The sequence below is a fragment of the Ranitomeya variabilis genome, chromosome 4 (assembly GCF_051348905.1).
Source record: "Ranitomeya variabilis isolate aRanVar5 chromosome 4, aRanVar5.hap1, whole genome shotgun sequence".
NCBI lineage: Eukaryota > Metazoa > Chordata > Amphibia > Anura > Dendrobatidae > Ranitomeya > Ranitomeya variabilis.
Genome location: NC_135235.1, coordinates 524391688 through 524413167, shown reverse-complemented (window position 1 = coordinate 524413167; position 21480 = coordinate 524391688). Strand labels below are relative to the sequence as shown.

Here is a 21480-nt window from a genome sequence, read left to right as displayed (position 1 = left end):
GCGATGACGCCATAATTAGCGTAACCATCCCACTTATCAGCATTCTGAAAACCTCTCTGCTCACAATTAAAGAGGATGCATTGCAGGCAGAGCATGAGGACATGGAGCAAGGAACCATACAGGGGGATTACACTCAGCCCAGCCTCATGTCTTCTCATCGTGAATTGGTAGTCAATGAGGAGGAGGAAGAACAGGAGCTACTTTCATGCGCTATAGATGGTACAACAAACACAGCTGTCATACCGTCTGTTCAGCGGGGATGGCCTGAGTACAGGGAGGAGGAGGATGAGGACAGCATGGTCAGTCGTCCTGTTGGTGAGGACACGGAAGTCTTGCCTGTCAGCAGTCTAGCATGCATGGCTGACTTTATATTGCGTTGCATTTCACGTGACCCTCACATTATAAAAATTTTGGGTGACACTCATTACTGGTTGGTGACACTTCTAGACCCAGGCTACAAGGAGAACTTTCAATCTCTTCTACCAGAGGCAGAGAGGTGTACTAAAATGTTGCAGTACCAGAGGGCCCTTGTAGCGGAATTACTTAGAAAATTTCCATGTGAGAACGCTGGCAGCAGAAGTCAGAGTTTGTTGTACAACCAAGGAGTCCAAGCGAGAGAGACAGAAGTACAATCCAGCTCAGGCAGGGGAACAATGGCAAAGTTCTGGGACAGTTTTCTCAGACCCTCCCATCGTGACGCCACAGAGGCAAGGGGTGCTGTCACAAGAAGTGCAATGTTTGTGAAGATGGTGAGGGAGTACCTTGCGGATCGTACAAACATCCTCCGTGATTCCTCTATGCCTTTTAATTACTGGGTCTCCAAGCTGGACACGTGGCATGAACTGGCTCTCTACGCCTTGGAGGTCCTGGCCTGCCCTGCTGCTAGCGTTCTGTCAGAGAGGGTTTTTAGTGCCGCTGGTGGAATGATCACAGATAAGCGCATCCGCCTGTCAACTGAAAATGCTGACAGGCTGACTTTTATAAAAATGAACAAGGGCTGGATTGGGAAAGACTTCTGTACACCACCAAGTCAAAGCAGCGAAACATAACCTCAAATACATTCTCTTGGGGAGGTGTATTCTCATGCACCTCTTCACAACCACACATGGATATACGCTTCCACATTTGGTCTGTTTGTTGTTATCCTCCTCCTTATCCTCATCATCCACAACCACTAGATGAATGGGTGAACGTACTCTGTACTGTTATAGGCCGGTGAATTTTTGGGCACGGGGGCTGTGAAGGCACTATTTTATTTAGTAAAAACAGCAACCCGCATTGGGGAATTGGGCATTACATAACATTGGGCCTACTTCTTAAGTCTGTCTCCTGCAGTGTGTCGTTCACCTGCCACTAGATGACCAGGGTGAACGTGCTCTGTATCGTGCATTTTGGGCAAGGGGCTGTGATGGCACTAGTCTATTTTTAAAAAAGGTCCCCCCATTGGGGAATTGTTTGGCAGCTCATGCACTGCATTACAAGTCTCAGAGACACACACCACTACATTTGGCCTACTTCTTAAGTCTGTCTCCTGCAGTGTGTCCTTCACCTTCCACTATATCACCAGGGTGAACGTGCTCTGTACAGTGCATTTTGGGCAAGGGGGCTGTGCTGGCACTAGTCTATTTTTAAAAAAGGTCCCCCCATTGGGGAATTGTTTGGCAGCTCATGCACTGCATTACAAGTCTCAGAGACACACACCACTACATTGGGCCTACTTCTTAAGTCTGTCTCCTGCAGTGTGTCCTTCACCTGCCACTAGATCAACAGGGTGAACGTGCTCTGTACGATGCATTTTGGACAAAGGGGGCTGTGATGGGACTACTTTAATTTGTAAAGAAAGGACCACACATTGGGGAATTGGGCTTTACATTACATTGGGCCTACTTCATAAGTCTGTCTCCTGCAGTGTGTCCTTCACCTGCCACTAGATCACCAGGGTGAACGTGCTCTGTATGGTGCATTTTGGGCAAGGGGGCTGTGATGGGACTATTTTAATTTGTAAAGAAAGCACCCCGCATTGGTGAATTGGGCATTTCATTACATTGGGCCTACTTTTTAAGTCTGTCTCCTGCAGTGTGTCCTTCACCTGCCACTAGATCACCAGGGTGAACGTGCTCTGTACAGTGCATTTTGGGCAAGGGGGCTGTGACAGCACTAATCTATTTTTAAAAAAGGTACCCCCATTGGGGAATTGTTTGGCAGATCATGCACTGCATTACAAGTCTCGGTGACCCACACGACTACATTGGGCTTACTTCTTAACTCTGTCTCCTGCAATGTCTCTTGTTTAACTGCCACTAGATCACCAGGGTGAACGTGCTTTGTACTGTTATAGGCCGGTGAATTTTGGGCAAGGGGCCTGCAATGGCACTAGTATATTTTTAAAAAAGGTACCCCACATTAGTGAAACCACATCCTTGATGTCAAAGACTTGATAACATTTGTGTACCTTAAAAAGCTTCTATTTGTGTTGCCTAGTTGCTCACATTGGACACACTACACTTCATATAAATTTGATAAAGCAATGCTGTTAGCTCCGTAGTTCATTACAAATATTTCTTTGTCGACTATATTAGTTTCTCTCCTTGAGAGCCATAACTTTGGCTGCCTCAAATGTACAAATGGCGAATATACAAATGGTGATTTGTAACCAAGATTAAAATACTGTATACCCAATGCATTCAATCACATAGCTGCATTTCTTTTAAAACATTTACAGATGTGACAGACAATGCCCATAGTGACACAATCTTGATATATCCGCACACCATTCTGCGACGTGTGCACGTACCCACGAGGGTATGTGCACACGTCGCAGAATGGTGTGTGGATTTTTCCGCACTGATTTTGGTAAACCCGCAGGAAATCTGCGGAATTACCGCAGTTTTTGAGCGGATTCCACCTGCGGTTTTACACCTGCGGATTCCTATTATGGAGCAGGTGTAAAACCGCTGCTGAATCCGCACAAAGAATTGACATGCTGCGGAATAAACGCTGCGTTTCCGCACATTTTTTCCGCAGCATGTGCACTGCGTATTTTGTTTTCCATAGGTTTACATGGTACCGTACAATGCATGGAAAACTGCTGCGGATCCCCAGCGTCCAATCAGCTGCAGATCCACAGCAAAATCCGCACCGTGTGCACATAGGCCTGAGACTTTCCAAGGTCTGACTGTGGCAATGGAAGCCCCCAGTAATAAGAGGCCGGAAACAGCCGCACATTATGTGGCCCACTCCTGCCTGTCCGGCCCACCCTCCTCACCGCACTACTGCAGCCCTCCACACACAGCAGTGACAGCTCCCAGGGCACCTGCAGTCACGTGGCCCTGATAAGCGCCGCACTCAGTCTCAGCACACACAGAGATCCCGCCCCTCCATCCCACAATCCTCAGCGGCATGACTAGGGCCGCAGCGTGCCCGTCACCAATCAGCAAGCTGTGCGTAGAGTGAGATCCGGCAGATATCAGTGCGCCATCGAGCTCCACCCCTCTTGCACCGCGCGCCTAAATCCCTCCGCGCCACGCTCCCTTCCTCCCTCCGGCAGACCGCCCGGCAGCGCCCGAGCAGTGACCCGGTACCGCCCGCATGGAGCTCATCACGATCCTCGAGAAGACCGTATCTCCCGGTGAGTGAGCGGGCAGTGGCGCCTGGGAGACCAAGTACTAGCGGGGTTGGGTGTAATGGGCGCAGGCTGGGACCCCGGGTGTGACAGCAGTCAGGGCCTGCTGGACGGAATGGGGGCTAATTGTGCCACGCTCTCTGTCTCCCATAGACCGCAATGAGTTGGAGGCGGCGCAGAAGTTTCTGGAGCAGGCGGCCATCGAAAACCAGGTAATAAAGGGAAAAGCCGGGGACTGTGCGGGTGCACGGGGATAGCGTGGCCGGGAGCTCCAGGGCAGTGTCCCGGGCTGTTCGGGCGGAGAGCGCGCACGGTGGGGGTGGCAGGTTGCCGGCTACCGTGTGTTAGGAAAGGGCCGTGCTTGGGCCTCTTCTAACCGCCAATGCACAGCCTAACCTGCCCGCCACAAGCCGTCAGCCAATAAGGTCGCTAGGAGAGCTGGAGCCGGGTGGCGGCTGTCCAATGGGAGGGCGAAGCTGAGGGAGCGGCACAGGGGGAGGTGTCTCAGCATGTTGGGTTGACGAGCGGCCTAGTACTGAGTGCCGGGAAGCAAAGCCCATGTGGGACAGGGCCGCCGGGCGTGCTGGGAGTTGTAGTTCTCCCGCCAGCAACAGCCTGACATCTTGAGTGTTTTCGTGTATGCTGATTGCAGGAGTCTTGGTGGTGGCCCCTTATACAGTGCTATTGTGTATTAAGACCACCTGGTGGGATGCTGTCAGCACAGAACACATCAGCTTTACCATAGGCTCTATGTATAGTACGCCCCAGCGGTGACCCGCGGAATGTGGCTATAAAGCTGCCATATTTGTGCCCGCTCAGACCAGTGCTGCACCCTGTGGTCAGGCATTAAGGGGCTGGCTGCAATGTTTGGTTGAAAGGAATCTCACCCCTTATCTAAGAGCAGCATGATGTAGAGACCCCGATTCCAGTGATGTGTCACTTACTGGGCTGCTTGCTCTAGTTTTGATAATTTCTCTGCAAGAGATTATCACTACAAGACTATTCACCCTGCTGCCCTGTAGTAGCCCTGTATAATCCTGTCCACCACTGATTGGCAGCTTTCTGCCTATGCACAGTGTACACAGAGCTACCCATCAGTGGTGTGGACCGGGTAATACAAAGCTCAGCATTCAGAGAACTGTTAGATCTGCAGCAGATTTTCACCAGAACACACACACACACAACCCACTGGTGCTGCTGGAAGTTACAGGTTGTGTGTGCTGGCCTGTCTGAACTCCTGCACTATAGCACCTGATGGCTACAAATATCCTCTCGCTGTCAAAGCAAATGCAAAATATGGTCAAGGAGGTAAAGTGATGTATCCCAGGGGATCGGCTTAAAAATGGCAGGATTTGGAACACCCTTTGTATTGACTAGCTGCCCATAAATAGAAAACTTTAATAGACAGCACTTGGTCAGGGGAGCTACAACCAATAATAAAATGAACAGACCTAAAGAGCTCAAACTAAGGTAATATGTACGTTAGTGGCTGAGCGAGCTCCAAGCTAATCTACTCGAGTACACGCACCCCACAAATAGTGCAAATATGGTTCGTACTGTATTGGCTCAGTTGCAGCTTCCATCCTGGCAATAGATGCTGCGGAGGTCCTGGTAAAGCCGGCGATGTGCTGTGGGAGCGTCCTCCCGTTTGCGTGCATTGTACTATTTGTGGGGTGTGCGTACCCGAGCATACTAGCTTGTAGCTCTTAGGCTACGTTCACATTAGCGGCGGGCGCCGCAGCGGCGGGCGGCGCCGCATGCGTCATGCGCCCCTATATTTATCATGGGGGCGCATGGACATGCGTCGCACTTGCGTTTTGCGTCGCTGCGGCGCCCGCGTCCGGGCGCAGAGGACGCAGCAAGTTGCATTTTTGCTGCGTCCAAATTCAATTAAAAAAAGGACGCATGCGGCGCAAAACGCAGCGTTGTGCATGCGTTTTGCTGCGTTTTTGTTTGCGTTGTGCGCTGCGGTGCACAACGCAAATGTGAACGTAGCCTTACACAGCCACTAATGGACGTATTAGCATTACACATATTACATGATAGTTTGAGCTCTTTAGGTCTGTTAATTTTATCTATTATTGGCTGTGGTTCCCCCTGACCAAGTGCTATCTATTAAAGTTACTAAAGTTTTCTATTTATAAGCAGCCAGTCAATACAAGTGGAGTTCCAAATCCTGCCATTTCTAAGCCAATCCCATAGGATACATCACATTACCTCCTTGACCGTATTGTTTGCTTTATTTCAGCTATAGGAGATTTGTTGCTATCAGGTGCTATAACGCAGGAGTTATTTTGCTATTAGGATTTTATCAAAACTGCAACAAGCAGCCCAGTAAGCCAAGCCTCCGACTCACTGGCAGGGCTGTGTACATGCTCAGTAGTAAGTGACACTTTACTGGGATTAGGGTCTCTGATCGGGTTGGAAGTGAGTTGTGACTGACAAACCCTCTCTTCTGGACATGCCCTGCGTAGTTATTTTGGGGCGCCATGAAGAATAATCTATACTCTCCTCCTGCATTGGTGCTAGTCTCTTTTCTGCTTGTCACAATTGCTCATTTGTTTTAATAATTTTTATATAAGCAAATGGAAAAAGCCATTTGTGTGACCAACTATTCATTCTACACCTGGATCCAGTGGCTTTTGACAGCTCCTCTTGGGCCCCTGTTCTGGGGCTTGATGTGCATGCCTCTGTAACCCACAGCTATCAGACACTTGTGGCGTGACTGTGTAACTTTTCTAAGGTTAGAGTACTCCTTTAACGCATGAAATCTGATAAGATGTCATGTATATCTCATGGCTGCCATATTTCAAGAGGCCAATCTCCTTCCGAGAACTGCTGCCACTCCATCTTAGTTCCTGTTGGATAAAGTTTGCATTACCAGGAAATAAATAAAAGAAACGGTTCCCTTTTTGGGCCAAGAGTGGAGTGTGAGCATTTGAGTCCTAGGACTGTCCTCCTAGGAAGCGGGTGAAGCCTGTGTCGGCCATGACAACTGCGCAGCACGGGAAATTACAGCTGCAAGCAATGTTTGGCAGGGTGCTTGTGCTGCTGCTGTCCTGCCCGCTCAGCTTCTTCCTAATTGAGGACAGTGGGGCATCTCTAGTCTGGCAGCTTCTTGGGAAACATTGCTGTACATGAATGAGACCCACAGGTAAGTCCAGATGCCGGTACACAATGGACTCGGTGAATTATAAGAAAAATCAAGCAGTCTTATGTGATTGGGTGTGGACAGATGCCCTATACAAGTCCAAACTGCACCCCAGTGTACCAGCTATGTCTACACATACGTGGACTTTATTGTGACCGTATACGTCTCCTCACTCTGCAGATTTAGATTTTATGTTGAGGTGTCCAAATTTATCAAGTATCTGACTGCTGCTGCCAGTATAGGACATGCTCAGGACTTAAAAGGGCAGGTCTTCAGAGCATGAAACTTTCGTTTAGTGTAGTCCACTGTGACCTGTTGGTATGGTAATTGGGGAAGTCTACACATTGAGATCTGCATTATTTTTTTTTCAATTCTCCTCTTAGTGTTTATAGCTGCTATTACTAATAGGCTTTAGATATTAGATAAACAGTTTAGTTTTCATGAAATATTCAGTAGAATATCATGTGTAGTGCACATACTCCCCGCGCAGAAAACTTGGATTAAGGCAGGTGTCTGATCAATCAACTCTTCAAGGGATGTGTGCGGGATTGGTAACTTTCTAGAGTGTGGAAATGGCTTATCCGGACCCATTCCATGGGACATTTCCGTAATCTGTGGCCACTGGACCCAGGAGTTGTGACCTGCCTCTTACCTGCTGGCATTCGCAGCTCTTCTTTTGATTAGCCTGGAATGATGTACATGTGACCCTGCGCCAGGCTGGCTAATCATAAGAGCGGTGACTGCTGTTGTGTGAGAGGATCATAGTTGTCCTGTTCATTGGCCACAGATTACCGGCTCGGCTAAGACGGGAAGTCCTTTGAATCGATCCTCGCCCACTCTTAGTTTCCTTACATGAGGGCACACAAGACTTTGACGTTAAGTTGCCGTTTAGTAGTCAGCCTCTTGAATGTCATCTCCAGCACGGGCGTTTTCTAATCCGTTATCTGATTTAAAGATGAACCTTGGCATTAGCTGAAGCAGAGGCTGCCAAGATCTCGGCTTGCTGCTTCATGCAGTAGTTCTGTAATTAAGAATATTCTTTGTTCAGGTTTCACTACTTTATGCTGCGGTTTTGTAATTGGAATGGATAACTCCAACTGAAAACAAACGTAAAGGGAATCTTTCACTATTCTAAAAAGCCATGTGTGGAAGGCTTAATCACCAAATGTATAGGCACTCTGTGCTTCGCGGCAGGGCCAATCATTTTATATACATCTTGTTTTCCATCTATCCCCACCATTCTCTGGCTCTGATGCCACAGCTGCCAGAGGAGGTGGAGATAGAGGGAAAACTAGCAGGTGGAAAGGTGTATTTAAATGATTAATAGCAATTGTGCAAGCCAGGCTGCGATTCATGCTGCCTGTGGTTTGGGCCGCATTAAAGTGAAGCTGTCGCCAGGTTTGGCCGGTAAGAGATACGGCCACCACTTTTCTGGGCTGATATACAGTATTCTATAATGCTGTATATCTGCCCCCAACCTGTAAGTGAAGAAAAATAACTTATTATACTCGCCTGCAGGGCGGTCTGGTCCGAGGGGTATCGCAAGTCTTGGTCTGGCGCCTCCCATCTTCTTATGATCCCTGTCCTCCTTGCTTCATGTGGATGATGCGTCCCTGTGTCATCCACACAATCTCCTCAGCACCGCACTCCTGCGCAGGCGTTCTTCTCTGCCCTGTTGAGGGCAGAGCAAAGTACTGCAGTGCGCAGGTGCTGAGGCTTTGACCTTTCCTGGCACCTGCGCACTGCCGTACCTTGCTCTGCCCTCAACAGGGCAGAGAAGTACACCTGCGCAGGAGTGTGGTGCCGAGGAGACGTGTCATCCACACGAAGCAAGCCGGACATGGATTGTAAGAAGATGGGAGGCATCGGACCAAGACCAGCGTCTATCGGACCGCCCAGCCCCCTCCCTGCGAGTGAGTATAATTTAGTTTTCTTCTCTTGCAGGTCTGGTTGGGGCAGGTATATAGCATCATAGAATGCTGTATATCAGCCCTGAAAGGCGGTCACCGTATCTCTTATCAGCTGAACCTGGTGACAGGTTCCCTTTTTAAGAGACTAACTCCAACTAGTTAATCCTTCTGTGCTCCCTTTCACTCCCAGCATAGGAGGCCTATGTATGCTAACGTCATCTAGGAGTCCAGGTGATGCGCTATATTGTGCAGTAGACACGGTTTCATTTCTTAATGTAGGGGACTGAAGGTGAGCTCAGATGAGAATTACAACATAAATCTGTCTCTCTCCAACTCAGAAAATAGTGTGCGCAGATGGGGACCTTGACTTAGAAAATCCAGAAATCGAGCGAGTCCACTTTCTGGTGCTCCAAAATACCAAACCTTTTACAAGTGTTGCGCTTCTCATTGATGCAAGGATGAAATGACTTCTTTCTATGGCAAATGTAGAAAGAGAGAGCCCACTAAAGTGGAGTGAGAGTCAGTGATGAGCGGTCATATAGGAGCGCTTAGGAAGCAGCCCAGGGGTGGGCAGAATGTCGGGGCTCCACCGCAGCTCCAGCCGAGAACCTCCAATGGAGGATGGGAGAGCAATGAGACCATGAGAAGCGGTCTGAGGAGCGCAGGAAAGAGGCACAGCCGAGAGATGGGGTTAAACCACGACACGGGTCGACGGAGGATCGTGTTGTAGTTTAACCCCATCTCTTGTCTGCGTCTTTCCTGCGCTCCTCAGACCGTTTATCATTGTCTCCTCACTAAAGTGGAGTAACACAGGAACAGAACTTTTCTGCAAGGTATTCATTCTGCTTGCAAGAAATTCTGTACAAGAGTACATCACACCAGGATTAACTCGAGTTTCACAAACTTCGGCTTTAGCCAGCAACCCCCTGCATTTTTTTTTTTTTTTAAACACACCACTCCCATCCCCTCCTCAAAACATTGTTCTGTGGGTAAAACGGTTAATTTGCTTTGGTCCTTGTATAGTCCATTTTGACGTAAGGACCAAAAATACTAATCTGACAAGCTCATGTGTTGCATTGCATTCACTTACAGGGGTTTTTCTGTTTCTGAAAACCCCTGTCCTTTGCTGCAATTTAAAAGCAAGAAACTGGACCTGGGAAGGTGCAAGTGTAGCGAGTGTCTCTGCCACTGCTCCTGGTGTCTCATGTTGTCTGCAGCGCTGTCAACTGGACACTAATACTATAGACAATACCAAATCCTGGGAGCAGTGGTGGAGACTCGGTGCTCGACCTGTGGAGGGTGAGGTAAGCTTCTTACAATTTTTTTTCAGACTAGCCTGGGGTCAGGGATTTTCACAAAGCAGAAAACCCCTCGTAAAGTAATGGAGCCTTTATGGATCTATGGGACTTAACTTTGACATGCTTCCTCCATGTTCTCTTTATTGTGGGCTTATAGATGGATTATTTGACCCTCGATTCTTACTGTTTGGTCTTTTTTTTATAGGCCACCTTCTTGTTGGAGCTCTCAAAAGTCCTTGCAAATCCTGGAAACAGTCAGGTAGCTAGAGTTGCATCTGGTCTGCAGATTAAAAACTCTTTGACCTCAAAAGATCCAGATGTGAAGACCCAATACCAACAGCGCTGGCTGGCAATTGACGCCAACATCCGTCGGGAAATTAAGGCTTTGGTAAGTTCGGATCAGTTGTTTTTTTTTTTGTTTTTTTTTTTTTTGTCATCCTTCCATTTCCTCATACTTAACTAATGCTACATAAAACTTTTTATTTTGTATCTCAGGTGCTGCGAACTTTAGGTACTGAGAGCTATAGGCCTAGCTCAGCATCACAGTGCGTGGCGGGGATAGCGTGTGCGGAGATACCAGTCAACCAATGGCCTCAGCTTATTCCACAGCTTGTTGCCAATGTCACAGACCCAAGCAGCACAGAACACATGAAAGAATCTACACTGGAGGCCATTGGGTACATCTGCCAGGACATTGTAAGAAATGTGACTCGATGACTACCTGACATGACTCTTGTGGATACATTCCTTTCTTCTACTCCTTCTGATAAGGCTCAGAATTGCTCACAAGGCTGCTGGCAGTTATAGGAAACAGTCCTCAAGCCCATTGTCAGCCAGTTCATTAACATCTTGGCTGAGCTGCTAGCATGCACTGACAAATTACGGTTTATTGCAGGGAGGCATCTATTCTGTTCTGAGGACCAGCTTGTCAAACTGAACCAAACTGGGTCTTAGGGCATATATTTTTAATGTGCCTGTTCCAATTCCAGAATTTCAACGTAATAGTATAATTGGAGATCATCCCTGCCCACACTCTAGTAAGGAAAGAGACCATGCATGATTCTCTCTCCATTGTAGTTTTGAGCTGCTGTGACATCTGACTGGTGCATTAATCCCATTAACTAGGACAAAAGCCGCACACATGCATGGGCAGCGTTCAACCTCAGCTTTTCCAATATATGGAGCCACACACTGCACCCTATGTACATAGCAGTCCTAGCTCCAGCACAACACATTACTCCGCCATACCAGTTATTGACCAGTATGTCTGTGCCCAGAGTTTTCAGGGGTGGCCACAGAATGAAATTGCGGGGTAATTGTGACCTGCAGGTTGGGCATCCCTGATACGCTAGCCTTTTGTGCCGGGCACTGTACCTACATGCATGCTCCTGCAGACATGGTAAGAGCAGGAATACTGGACAATCCATCAAGACAATCTGTAAGCAGGCTAACTAACATTCCACCTCTTTCCATGTGACGTCTAATGATCACCCCGCTATTCAGTATGGGGCTGGATGCATGTATAACTTGCTGTGCCATTAAGGCATTTTACCTTTTAGAAAACTCTTACGCTTTTATTAAAATTCTGATAATTGCAATATAGTTAGGCAGCTGACAGCTTATAAAATCAAGTTGGTGACCGAGTGCGTTATATGGCCCCTTTCTAGGATTAGTGCCATTGACTTTAAGGGTCCTAGCCATGAAGGTGACCATATGACCTCTTGTAAAGGAGGGGAAAAAAATGTCTGGAGGGGGGAAATGTCTTTTGATAAAATGTAAAATATCAGAACTATTGTACTCGGGATAGTCCGGTGTTAATGGCTTACTTGGAAGAAGCTTCCTAGCCTATTTCTCGGCTTCTGGTGTGATGGGTCTGGCTTAGGCAGCGCTCCTCAAGCATGTCGCAAATACTGGGACAGGGTGTGACAGCGTGCTCTGTCAGAACGCATGCAAATGTGGGACCTTAGAATACATGAAGACGTTCAAGCAAATTATATTAAGTTATTACCATGTTCTCAACTCTAAATATTTTCCACCATTAAAATGTTTTTCTAGGAACATAAAACTTCCCAGGTGACAGGTAAATAATTCCTTAGTCTGCGCGGAGACAGCATGTGGTGATGTCACTGTCCTCCCAGCCACCTGACTGCTGTGGCCTGTGATTGGCTGCAGCAGTCAGGTGACTAAGGACAGTATCCTAAAACATCTGATGCACTGATCGGATCACCTGACTGCTGCTGCCAATCACAGGCCGCAGTGGTCCAGCAGCTGGTGAAATGGTGACCTCACTGTATACTGTCCCTACGTGGAGCGGCCTGCACTGTATCCCGGCGGGTGCCAGTAGGCGAGTGTGACTGAGTTCAGTTATCTCCATGTCAGTGTGACAGTTTTTTACATATTCCATTCTCTGGGCAGTATTTTGCCACTATAATTATACAAGCATTTACTGTATTGTAGGTAGTGTCTTCATAATTTTTTCCTATTTATTTTTTTATTAAGGACCCTGAACAACTCCAACACAAATGCAATGAAATCCTGACTGCTATCATCCAGGGTATGAGGAAAGAGGAGCCCAGCAGCAATGTTAGGCTTGCAGCCACAAATGCTCTTCTCAACTCTCTGGAGTTCACCAAATCTAACTTTGATAAAGAGGTTAGTGGGCGGTCTTGAATCCTCTACCTGTAATGTCGGGGAGTGTGCCCTCAACCATTTGTCGGCTGGCCTTTAGCCAGCCGGGTGCAGTACATAAAGAATGTGTGGAATTGCTGAACTGGCAGCATCCGATCCCAGTGCATGAAGCCGCTATTGTTGGAGCAGAGCTTGTCTGATGGCTCACTCTGCTGACTTAGGAAGTGACTTCAGCAGTCAGTCAGGGGCACAAAGTCACACAGCACTCATGCTGTAGCAAGGCGACTTGAACCATCTTCAAAACGATCAAAAATGTTTAGATGTGTCAAAAATGTCTTGCTGCCCCAAGACTTGTGAAATGACAAGACCATCTTACATTTAGGTGGTAACTAGGGTTGAGCAAATTTGTTCGAAATTGGTCACCAAATCTGAATTTGCCATATTTGTACCCTATTTGTGCTGAATGTATGTTTGATGTTCGGTTCCTAACACATTTGGTAATTTCTACTCCCATTGACTCGAATGACATTCGGCTGTGTTCGACGAATACTACAAAAACAATATTCGCTGCCGATCGTAATCGCTCAACTCTAGTGGTAACCCCCCAATCTTGCCGCTTGGGATGTCTATACTAGTTGTGTGCCCTTTACTATTTTCTTTTGTCCTCTTTAGTCTGAAAGGCATTATATTATGCAAGTGGTCTGTGAAGCAACTCAGTGTCCCGACACTAGGGTGAGTTCCAGAATAACAGACACATTATCAATGTGACGTCGCCACCTTTGCTTACCACATGGTCTCCGGTTTTTAGGTGCGAGTAGCTGCTCTACAGAACCTGGTGAAGATCATGTCCCTCTATTACCAGTATATGGAAACCTACATGGGACCTGCCCTATTTGCTGTGAGTTACATGGCTGATAACGAGGGCTATGGTACCACATAAGCATTGTGTGACAGACTTTGTGTTTCAGATCACCGTGGAGGCAATGAAGAATGAAATAGATGAGGTGGCTCTGCAGGGAATAGAGTTCTGGTCCAACGTATGCGATGAGGAGATGGACCTGGCAATCGAAGCATCTGAGGTAACACTTCAAGTCAGTCGTATTTTATCACTTTTAATGGTAAAATCACCTGCAGCAAATTGTGTGCAGAAAAATTAGTTTCGTACACGATGGAGAAATTTTGTAAGAAATCTGCTTGTGATTATAGCCCAATTCACCGGGTCTGAATTGCTCTTATTAAATGGCGCTATAGGGTTATTTGGTTATTTCATGGGGTTCCTTTAGTTTAAGGTCCTTTCTGCAGACTACCTGTTGAACCACCAGTCCATTGGAGTACATGGCATGGAAGAGCCTCATACCCTTTTTCACTCCTTTCCCAAGACAGACATGTTTTACCAAGTGCTTTTTAAACCAGATTAATAGTGTCTCATTGCATGAAACTGGGCACATATGATCCTAGCAAAGGGTGGTCAGCATTTAGAACAGGTGCACTGGGAAGTATTGGTTTAGGAATTGGGCAGTTGCTTATTTCTGTGAGTCTGTCGTATGCCTTGTTTTATTATGACTCTAATGATCTAGCCCTCTTCTGTGCTGTCTGAGGATGACAAGTTCATGCACCACACATAAAATATTGTGTTGATTCTGACTGTCTGAAGACTGAGAATTGGGATTTTGACTAAACTGGGATATAGATATATAGATGTATAGTTGTACTCCTCCACCATCATGGCTTTCTTTAAAACTTTGCACTTAAAACCCGAGAAAAAAAATCAAAATGTGCATACATCTTGTAGTGATAAATGGTAACAATACATGTATATAACATGGGGTATTTGGTACGATCATGATTTTAAAAAAAACTAACAAAATCATAGAAGCTATCCCACCGCGACGAGGTGTACCCATTCAGGACGGTCCGATCCTGTCTCCAGTATCAAAACCTCACCTTGTGAGACCTCAATGTGAGTAAAGGCAGAGCAGGACCCAGGCCTGACTGGTCAGACACCTGCCCATGGGAAGTTATGTAGATGAAATGCCTAGCTCAAAAAGGGTGGTTATGCCCCTGTTTGTAAAAGTAAAGAAACTACAGCTCATTTCTTTGGTCTGCTGTAGTTTCATGAAATCTTGCAATTGCCAAAATTCCATCACGTTACATAGTGCATAACTGCTGCCATAATTTGTTTTTCAGGCTGCTGAACAGGGGAGACCGCCAGAACACACCAGCAAGTTCTATGCTAAAGGGGCGTTGCAGTACCTTGTTCCCATACTGACACAGACTCTTACGAAACAGGTGAATATTTCTTTTTTTGGATTTACGGCTTTTAAACATTTTGGCACATAAAAGCCTGTAATGCTGCAAGGGTTTGTATCTTGTCAGTATCCAACCACCTGATCTCTGCTACTAGGATGAGAATGATGACGACGATGACTGGAACCCCTGTAAGGCTGCTGGGGTATGCCTCATGCTGCTTGCTACGTGCTGTGAAGATGACACTGTCCCCCACGTGCTGCCATTCATTAAAGAACACATCAAGAACCCAGACTGGCGCAACAGGGATGCAGCAGTCATGGCATTTGGAAGTATACTCGAGGGTCCGGAAGCCTGCCAGTTAAAGCCCTTAGTCATACAGGTTAGTGCTTTCCTTTTTTGGTTCGTCTTATGTCCTTTTTATAAAAAAAAAAAAAAAAAGAAATTCTCCTACGCCTCATTGGGGGACACAGGACCATGGGTGTTATGCTGCTGCCACTAGGAGGACACTAAGTGAACACAAAAAAGATTAACTCCTCCTCTGCAGTGTACACCCTCTCGCTGGCTGAAATTCAACCAGTTCTTGCGTAGTGTCTGTAGAGGCACTTGGGTCTGTTTCAGACCCCCAACGTTTTTATTTTCAATCTTTTTCCCTTTTTTTTTTTGTTGTTTTTCTGTAAATTTTTATTTTTTAATTAACAGTGAAAGGGGCGATGGTCCCTTTCAAGAATCCACTCTCCCCCGAACCATCAACAGGCGAGAACGCAGAGTATATCTCCCCGTTCCCTCTCCTGCGACGACTGGGGCACGCATAACCTTACTTTGGGGCGACGGTTCCTTCATGGTCCCGATCTTCCCACCCCTACAAAATGGTGAGCACATGGAGTCCTTCTTTCATGTTCCCCTCCGGGGCCGCAAAACCCTTAGCTGGATGGACAGAGGCCCCAACCTATTGGTGTCACTACAGCCCCCATGACCGCAGGCGATGGAAGGTCCTCTCCACCCCCGCTATAGGGAGGATGGATTGAGGTTTATACCCTTAAGAAGAGAGGAAGCGCTGCGCAACTCTGGCTCTGCGGTTCGTTTTAAACGGTCTTATGATATATATTTCCCCACTGTGTACCACACTAAGCAATTGCAAATGAATAGTGTATAGTTCTAAATTTTGACATGACAGTCTGTAAAGATGGCATTGCTGATGCATGTGTAATACAACAGAAATGTAAAATATTCTAATGCTGCTGATAGCCTAGTCGTCATACAGCTGTCAGGTTGGTGCTTTCTTTGATTTTAGTTGTAAAACGTAACTGTCTAAGGATGACGAGTTCATGCACCACGCAGAACAGACTGTGTTGATTATGACTGTCTGAAGACATTTGAACAGCAGTGTTAGGCCTGTCCCACACGTCCAGATAATTCCGGTACCGGAGTTATCCGTGTCCGTGAGCTCACGTAGGCCATCCGTGCGGCACACGTTTTCCGACTGGGTACCACACGGAGCGTGCAGGAGACAGCGCTAGAGATATGCGCTGTCCCCTGCATCTGGTGCTGAAGCGGCCATTCATATCTTCTCTCCAGCAGCGTTCGCTGGGCTGGAGAAGATATGAAAAAATTTTTTTTTTTTGTTTTTCGTGTTTAAAATAAAGATCCCTGTCCCCTCCTACCCCCTGTGCGCCCGCCCGCTGTTACTAAAATACTTACCCGGCTCCCTCGCTGCATCCTCTCCGCCGGCTTCTCCTGTATGAGCGGTCATGTGGGGCTGCCGATTAGTCATGAATATGCGGCTCCACCTCCCATAGGGGTGGAGCCGCATATTCATTTCTGTAATGGGCGGCCCCACGTGATACAGGAGAAGCTGCGGACAGGACACTGCGAGGGAGGCGGGTGAGTATTTTAATAACAGCGGGCGGGTGCACAGGGGGTGGGAGGGGGGTGGGGACATGGATCTATATGTTAAACACGAGAAACAAACAAGAAAAAGGATTATTCATATCTTCTCTACAGCAAACGCTGCTGCAGAGAAGATATGAATGGCGGCTTCAGCACCATGTGGGGGGGACAGCGCTTACTGTAGCGCTGTCTCCTGCACGGCACACAGACTGCACACGGACAACGTCCGTGTGCGGTACGTGTTTTACACGGACCCATTGACTTTAATGGGTCCGTGTAATCTGTGCGCTCCCACGAACACTGACATGTCTCCGTGTTTGGCACATGGAGACACGGTCCGCAAAAAATCAATGACATCTGCACAGATGCATTGATTTCAATGTGTCTACGTGTGTCAGTGGCTCCGGTACGTGAGAAAACTGTCACCTCACGTACCGGAGCCACTGATGTGTGAAACCGGCCTTAAACGAAGTCTAAACCTCCTTGTAAAGGTGACATTCACTGCAATTAGCTTTTCATAGCTCTCAAAGTGCTGTCTGATTGCTGCCAATCACTTTGTGGCATTATGCACCACTTGCAAGAATGATCAATAAAGACTAGTGACTTACTGCAGTGTTCATGTGCGCATGTACAGAACATCATTACTTTGGTATTTGTCACCGTTAAGCTGCCAGTTATATGGAGATGGCCTATTTGGATGGATATTCCTTTTGATCTATAAACTTAAACTGCTCTGTTTAGGATGGCAATGTACATGAAGGGTAATAAATGAAACTTAGTGTTGTCCACTACTCGAACAACCTTTTCTGAATCTTTCTCTCAAGTAAAATAACACTTTCTCGTCTCAGACACCTTTCCAGCAGTGTTGGCATTTGCTCTTCCGGGGCTCACTTGACATTGTCACTCCATCTTTTCAGCCTAATAGCGCAGCTCTCTTCCTCAGGATGTCTTAATTTGTCCAGAGGAAGGGAGAGAATAAGTATTACTGGGAGTAAACTGGGATTCAGAAGTCTGTCTGAGTAGTGGACAACCCCTTTTGAAGGGATTGTTCAGTACTTTTATATTGATGGGTCATCGGTACCAGACTGAAGGTGCTATACCTGGCACCCCTGCCCGATCAGCTGTTTTAATGTCTTATCTAAGGGATTGTCCACTAACAACCCCTTCTTGATCTAAATGTTTGGCCGCGATAAAATAAAGCTTGTAATCGCCTCCGGTGCTGTTCCAGCAGTATTTGCACTCGCGGTCCTGGGGCTCTCATGCGGTTGACACGTGGGGCCCGGTGCCCCATCAGCGTTGGTGTCACTGTCCCTACCTTTGAACATTTTGAACATGAAGAGTAAGTCTGAGATCAGTTGCAGCGTGGACTGCCTCTTCATGTTCAAAGTGTCCGAAGATGGACCGTGACCCCAGTGCTAATTGGGCGCCAGGCTCACGTGTCGTACAACCGCATGAGATCCCCGGGAACACTAGTGCCAACACCACTTGGACAGCGCTGTCATGGGAGGTGAAGTATGGACTTTTTTTGTGTTTTTTTTTTAATTTTACTGGGACCAAATGTTTAGTTCAAGAAGGGGTTGTCCTAGTAATGTACAAAGCCTTTAAATACAAATATGGCATCTTTTAATTTGCAAGAGATGTTTGCCTTCCTGCTCTGCAATTCCTCTATTTTATCCTAGGCCATGCCCACTCTCATTGAGTTAATGAAGGATCCCAGTGTGGTCGTTAGAGACACTACGGCTTGGACTGTAGGAAGAATATGTGAGCTTCTTCCAGAGGCAGCCATCAATGATGTCTACCTCGTCCCACTACTGCAGTGCCTCATAGAGGGCCTAGGGGCAGAGCCAAGGGTGGCTACAAATGTCTGCTGGGTAAGTGAATTGTCCTGGTCTCTATCCAGTGTTTGCCATAGTACATACAGATGACTGTAGTTATAAGGTTTGCTTGCTTTTAGGCATTCTCTAGTTTGGCTGAGGCTGCATATGAAGCTGCAGATGTAACAGATGACCAGGTAGAGCCGGCCTCCTATTGCTTGTCTAGCTCCTTTGAGGTGATTGTACAGAAACTGCTGGAAACAACTGACCGGTAAGTGTTTTTAGTGACTGTTTCTCCACACAGCAGGCTTTAATTGTAGTTTAAAGGTAAACTACAGGCTCTCGAATGTGTTGACCCAAATTGCTGTGGTTTTTGTTAGTCTGTGCCATTCCAGGATGTCTGTACAAGTCCCCTCTATAAGTTGTAAAGCGCTGCGGAATATGTTGGCGCTATATAAATAAAAATTATTATTATAATAATAATAATATGTGTTGGCTTTTGACTGTAGTCTCTTTGGATGACTTTACGCAGCACTGATTAGTGACCGTCGGACTTTGGGTGTAGTAGCTTCCTACCAGTCTGAGGATGATGAGTTCATGCACCACTCTGATTGTTGTGTTGATTATGACTCTCTGAAGACGTCCTAATTTTTTTTTTTTTGTGTTGGCAACATTATTGTGGGTTGATATTGGAACTTGCAATTTCATAGTCTGCTTTTCCTCCCCTACACAGACCTGATGGACACCAGAACAACCTACGAAGCTCTGCCTACGAAGCCCTAATGGAGATAGTAAAAAACAGTGCCAAGGATTGCTACCCGGCTGTGCAAAAAACTACTTTAGTGATAATGGAGAGGCTGCAGCAAGTGCTTCAGATGGAGGTAGGAGTGTGAGCATCTGCTGCGTGAGACGTAACTCATTTGGAGCCAACATCTTGTTCTTATGCTTTCCACCTCTCATTTCTTTTACCAGTCCCACATACAGAGCACATCAGACAGGATACAGTTTAATGATCTGCAGTCACTCCTCTGTGCAACACTCCAGGTAAGTGTCCTTCAGAACACGTTTCCCTTGTGGTCACTTCTGTGTAGGTCAGAGAATCGCAAGTCTGAGGATGACTAGTTCATGCACCACACAGAGCTTACTGTGTTGATTATGACATTCTGAAGACTTTCAATTTGCATTCTTTGGTTTATAGGAAGTAGTCATTAATGTTTGCTCCTGTAATTGCTTTCAAAGTAAAACTTGATCCTGTAGAATAGGAGCAGATTTCCATGCAGTCTTTAAAAGTTGAACCAATAGCAAAAACTCAAACCAAAATAAGGATCAAGTAAAGAAGATATTCATAAAAAAATTAATTTTATTGAATCACAAAGGGGTTAAAGACCAAAGAAACAACTTCAACTTATATTTTGAGACAGTCACAGAACTTAAATTTTGTTGTAATTGGATATAATGAACATGGTGGTACATACTTCATTGGTCTCACCCAGTAGCGTCCCCTATGACATTTTTGCTTTTTTGTTGTTGTTGTTTTTAACCCTTTTGTAATTCATTTAATTTTTTTTTTTTATATGGATCTCTTATTTACTCGATCCTTATTTTGGTTTTGAGTTTTTGCTATTGGTTCAAGAATGTGGAAGTGCCATTCTAATTAACGGATATTAATGTTTAATTAGTCTTTTAAAAGTTGTTCACAACCAATTAAAAGAACAGATTGCTCTAAAGGTCAGGTTTAACCCCTTCACGACATGCGCTGAACATGTTCAGCGCATGTAGTGTACCTTCTTTTGATGTGGGCTCCGGCACTGAGCCCACATCTTTCCCGGCTGTTTTGAACAGCTGACATGTCCACTTAACAGCCGCAGGTGGAATCACAATTTACTAGCGGCTGTTAACCCGTTAAATGCTGCTGTCAGTCTGGCAGCGGCATTTAATGTAATCGCGCCAGAAGCGTGTCACTAATCCCTCCCATCAGTGACCCTGTCATATGATCTTGGGTCACTGATGGATTAGCATGACAACCGGAGGTCTCCGGCAGATCTCTATGGTGATCTGATCATTGCCTGTGTAGCAGAGGCGATCGCGTTATTGCAGCTTCTAGTCTCCCATGGAGACTATTGAAGCGAGTGGGGGGGGGGGGGGGGGGGAAATCTAAAAGTTCAAATCATCCCACATTTGCCCCATTCCAAAAAAAAAAAAATTACACATTTGCTATCGCCGCTTTCATAATCGCCTGATGATAGATATATAGATATATATACACACACCAGACAAAACAGATCTATATACCAAAAATAATCATAAAATAATGCACCCTCCATATCAAATGTCACGTGCAATTAGCTGCCTTATGTTATAGAAAAGCTGACAAGTGCTTTAATGGAAAAAGTGCCTAGTCACAGTGCATTGTGCAAAAAATAAGCAGCATATATATGCAAAAATAAGAAGTGATGGAAAATGATGCCGAAATCTGCAGACACTGACTTGTGGCTTTTGGCATAAGTGCTAAAAGTTGCTGTGAACGCAGATACGACCACTAAGTAAAAAAACTGAAACAAATGAAATCATACCTGAAAGTAATTTCATGTAAAGGCGCCCGGGGCGTCCCCATAGAGGAAGCATTTGCGAAACGGCGCTGTCGGGGTGAGAACACTGTTTGGGACCTTTACATGAAAATACTGACCATGGTCACCACAACAAGCGGTGGACACTGCATTGAAGACACCGTTCAGCAGCCCATTGAATCACCACTGAGGTGGAGTCTGTGACATTTGCATAAGAAATACTGCATACCCCTACCGACGTCCCTAGGGAAATTCTCCGTGGAACAGAACGCTGAGCTACATCCATTATAAATATAGTTCCCTTGAGAACACGCATTATAATCCTAGTAGATCCGAATTTGGGACCTATATAT

General features: G+C 46.3%; 1 protein-coding gene across 1 annotated transcript in view; it reads left to right on the top strand.

Moving 5' to 3' along the window:
• The first annotated feature begins 3428 nt into the window (after positions 1 to 3428).
• Positions 3429 to 21480, top strand: part of KPNB1 (karyopherin subunit beta 1) — a 31956-nt gene continuing 13904 nt past the window's right edge. The window contains exons 1-14 of the mRNA XM_077252271.1: positions 3429 to 3628; positions 3776 to 3834; positions 10187 to 10369; positions 10477 to 10677; positions 12481 to 12633; positions 13282 to 13341; positions 13418 to 13507; positions 13578 to 13688; positions 14797 to 14898; positions 15014 to 15238; positions 18426 to 18617; positions 18701 to 18831; positions 19294 to 19441; positions 19533 to 19604. Coding sequence (XP_077108386.1) covers positions 3589 to 3628; positions 3776 to 3834; positions 10187 to 10369; positions 10477 to 10677; positions 12481 to 12633; positions 13282 to 13341; positions 13418 to 13507; positions 13578 to 13688; positions 14797 to 14898; positions 15014 to 15238; positions 18426 to 18617; positions 18701 to 18831; positions 19294 to 19441; positions 19533 to 19604 — 1767 coding nt within the window. The 5' untranslated portion in view covers positions 3429 to 3588. The remainder of the gene's footprint in view (positions 3629 to 3775; positions 3835 to 10186; positions 10370 to 10476; positions 10678 to 12480; positions 12634 to 13281; positions 13342 to 13417; positions 13508 to 13577; positions 13689 to 14796; positions 14899 to 15013; positions 15239 to 18425; positions 18618 to 18700; positions 18832 to 19293; positions 19442 to 19532; positions 19605 to 21480) is intronic.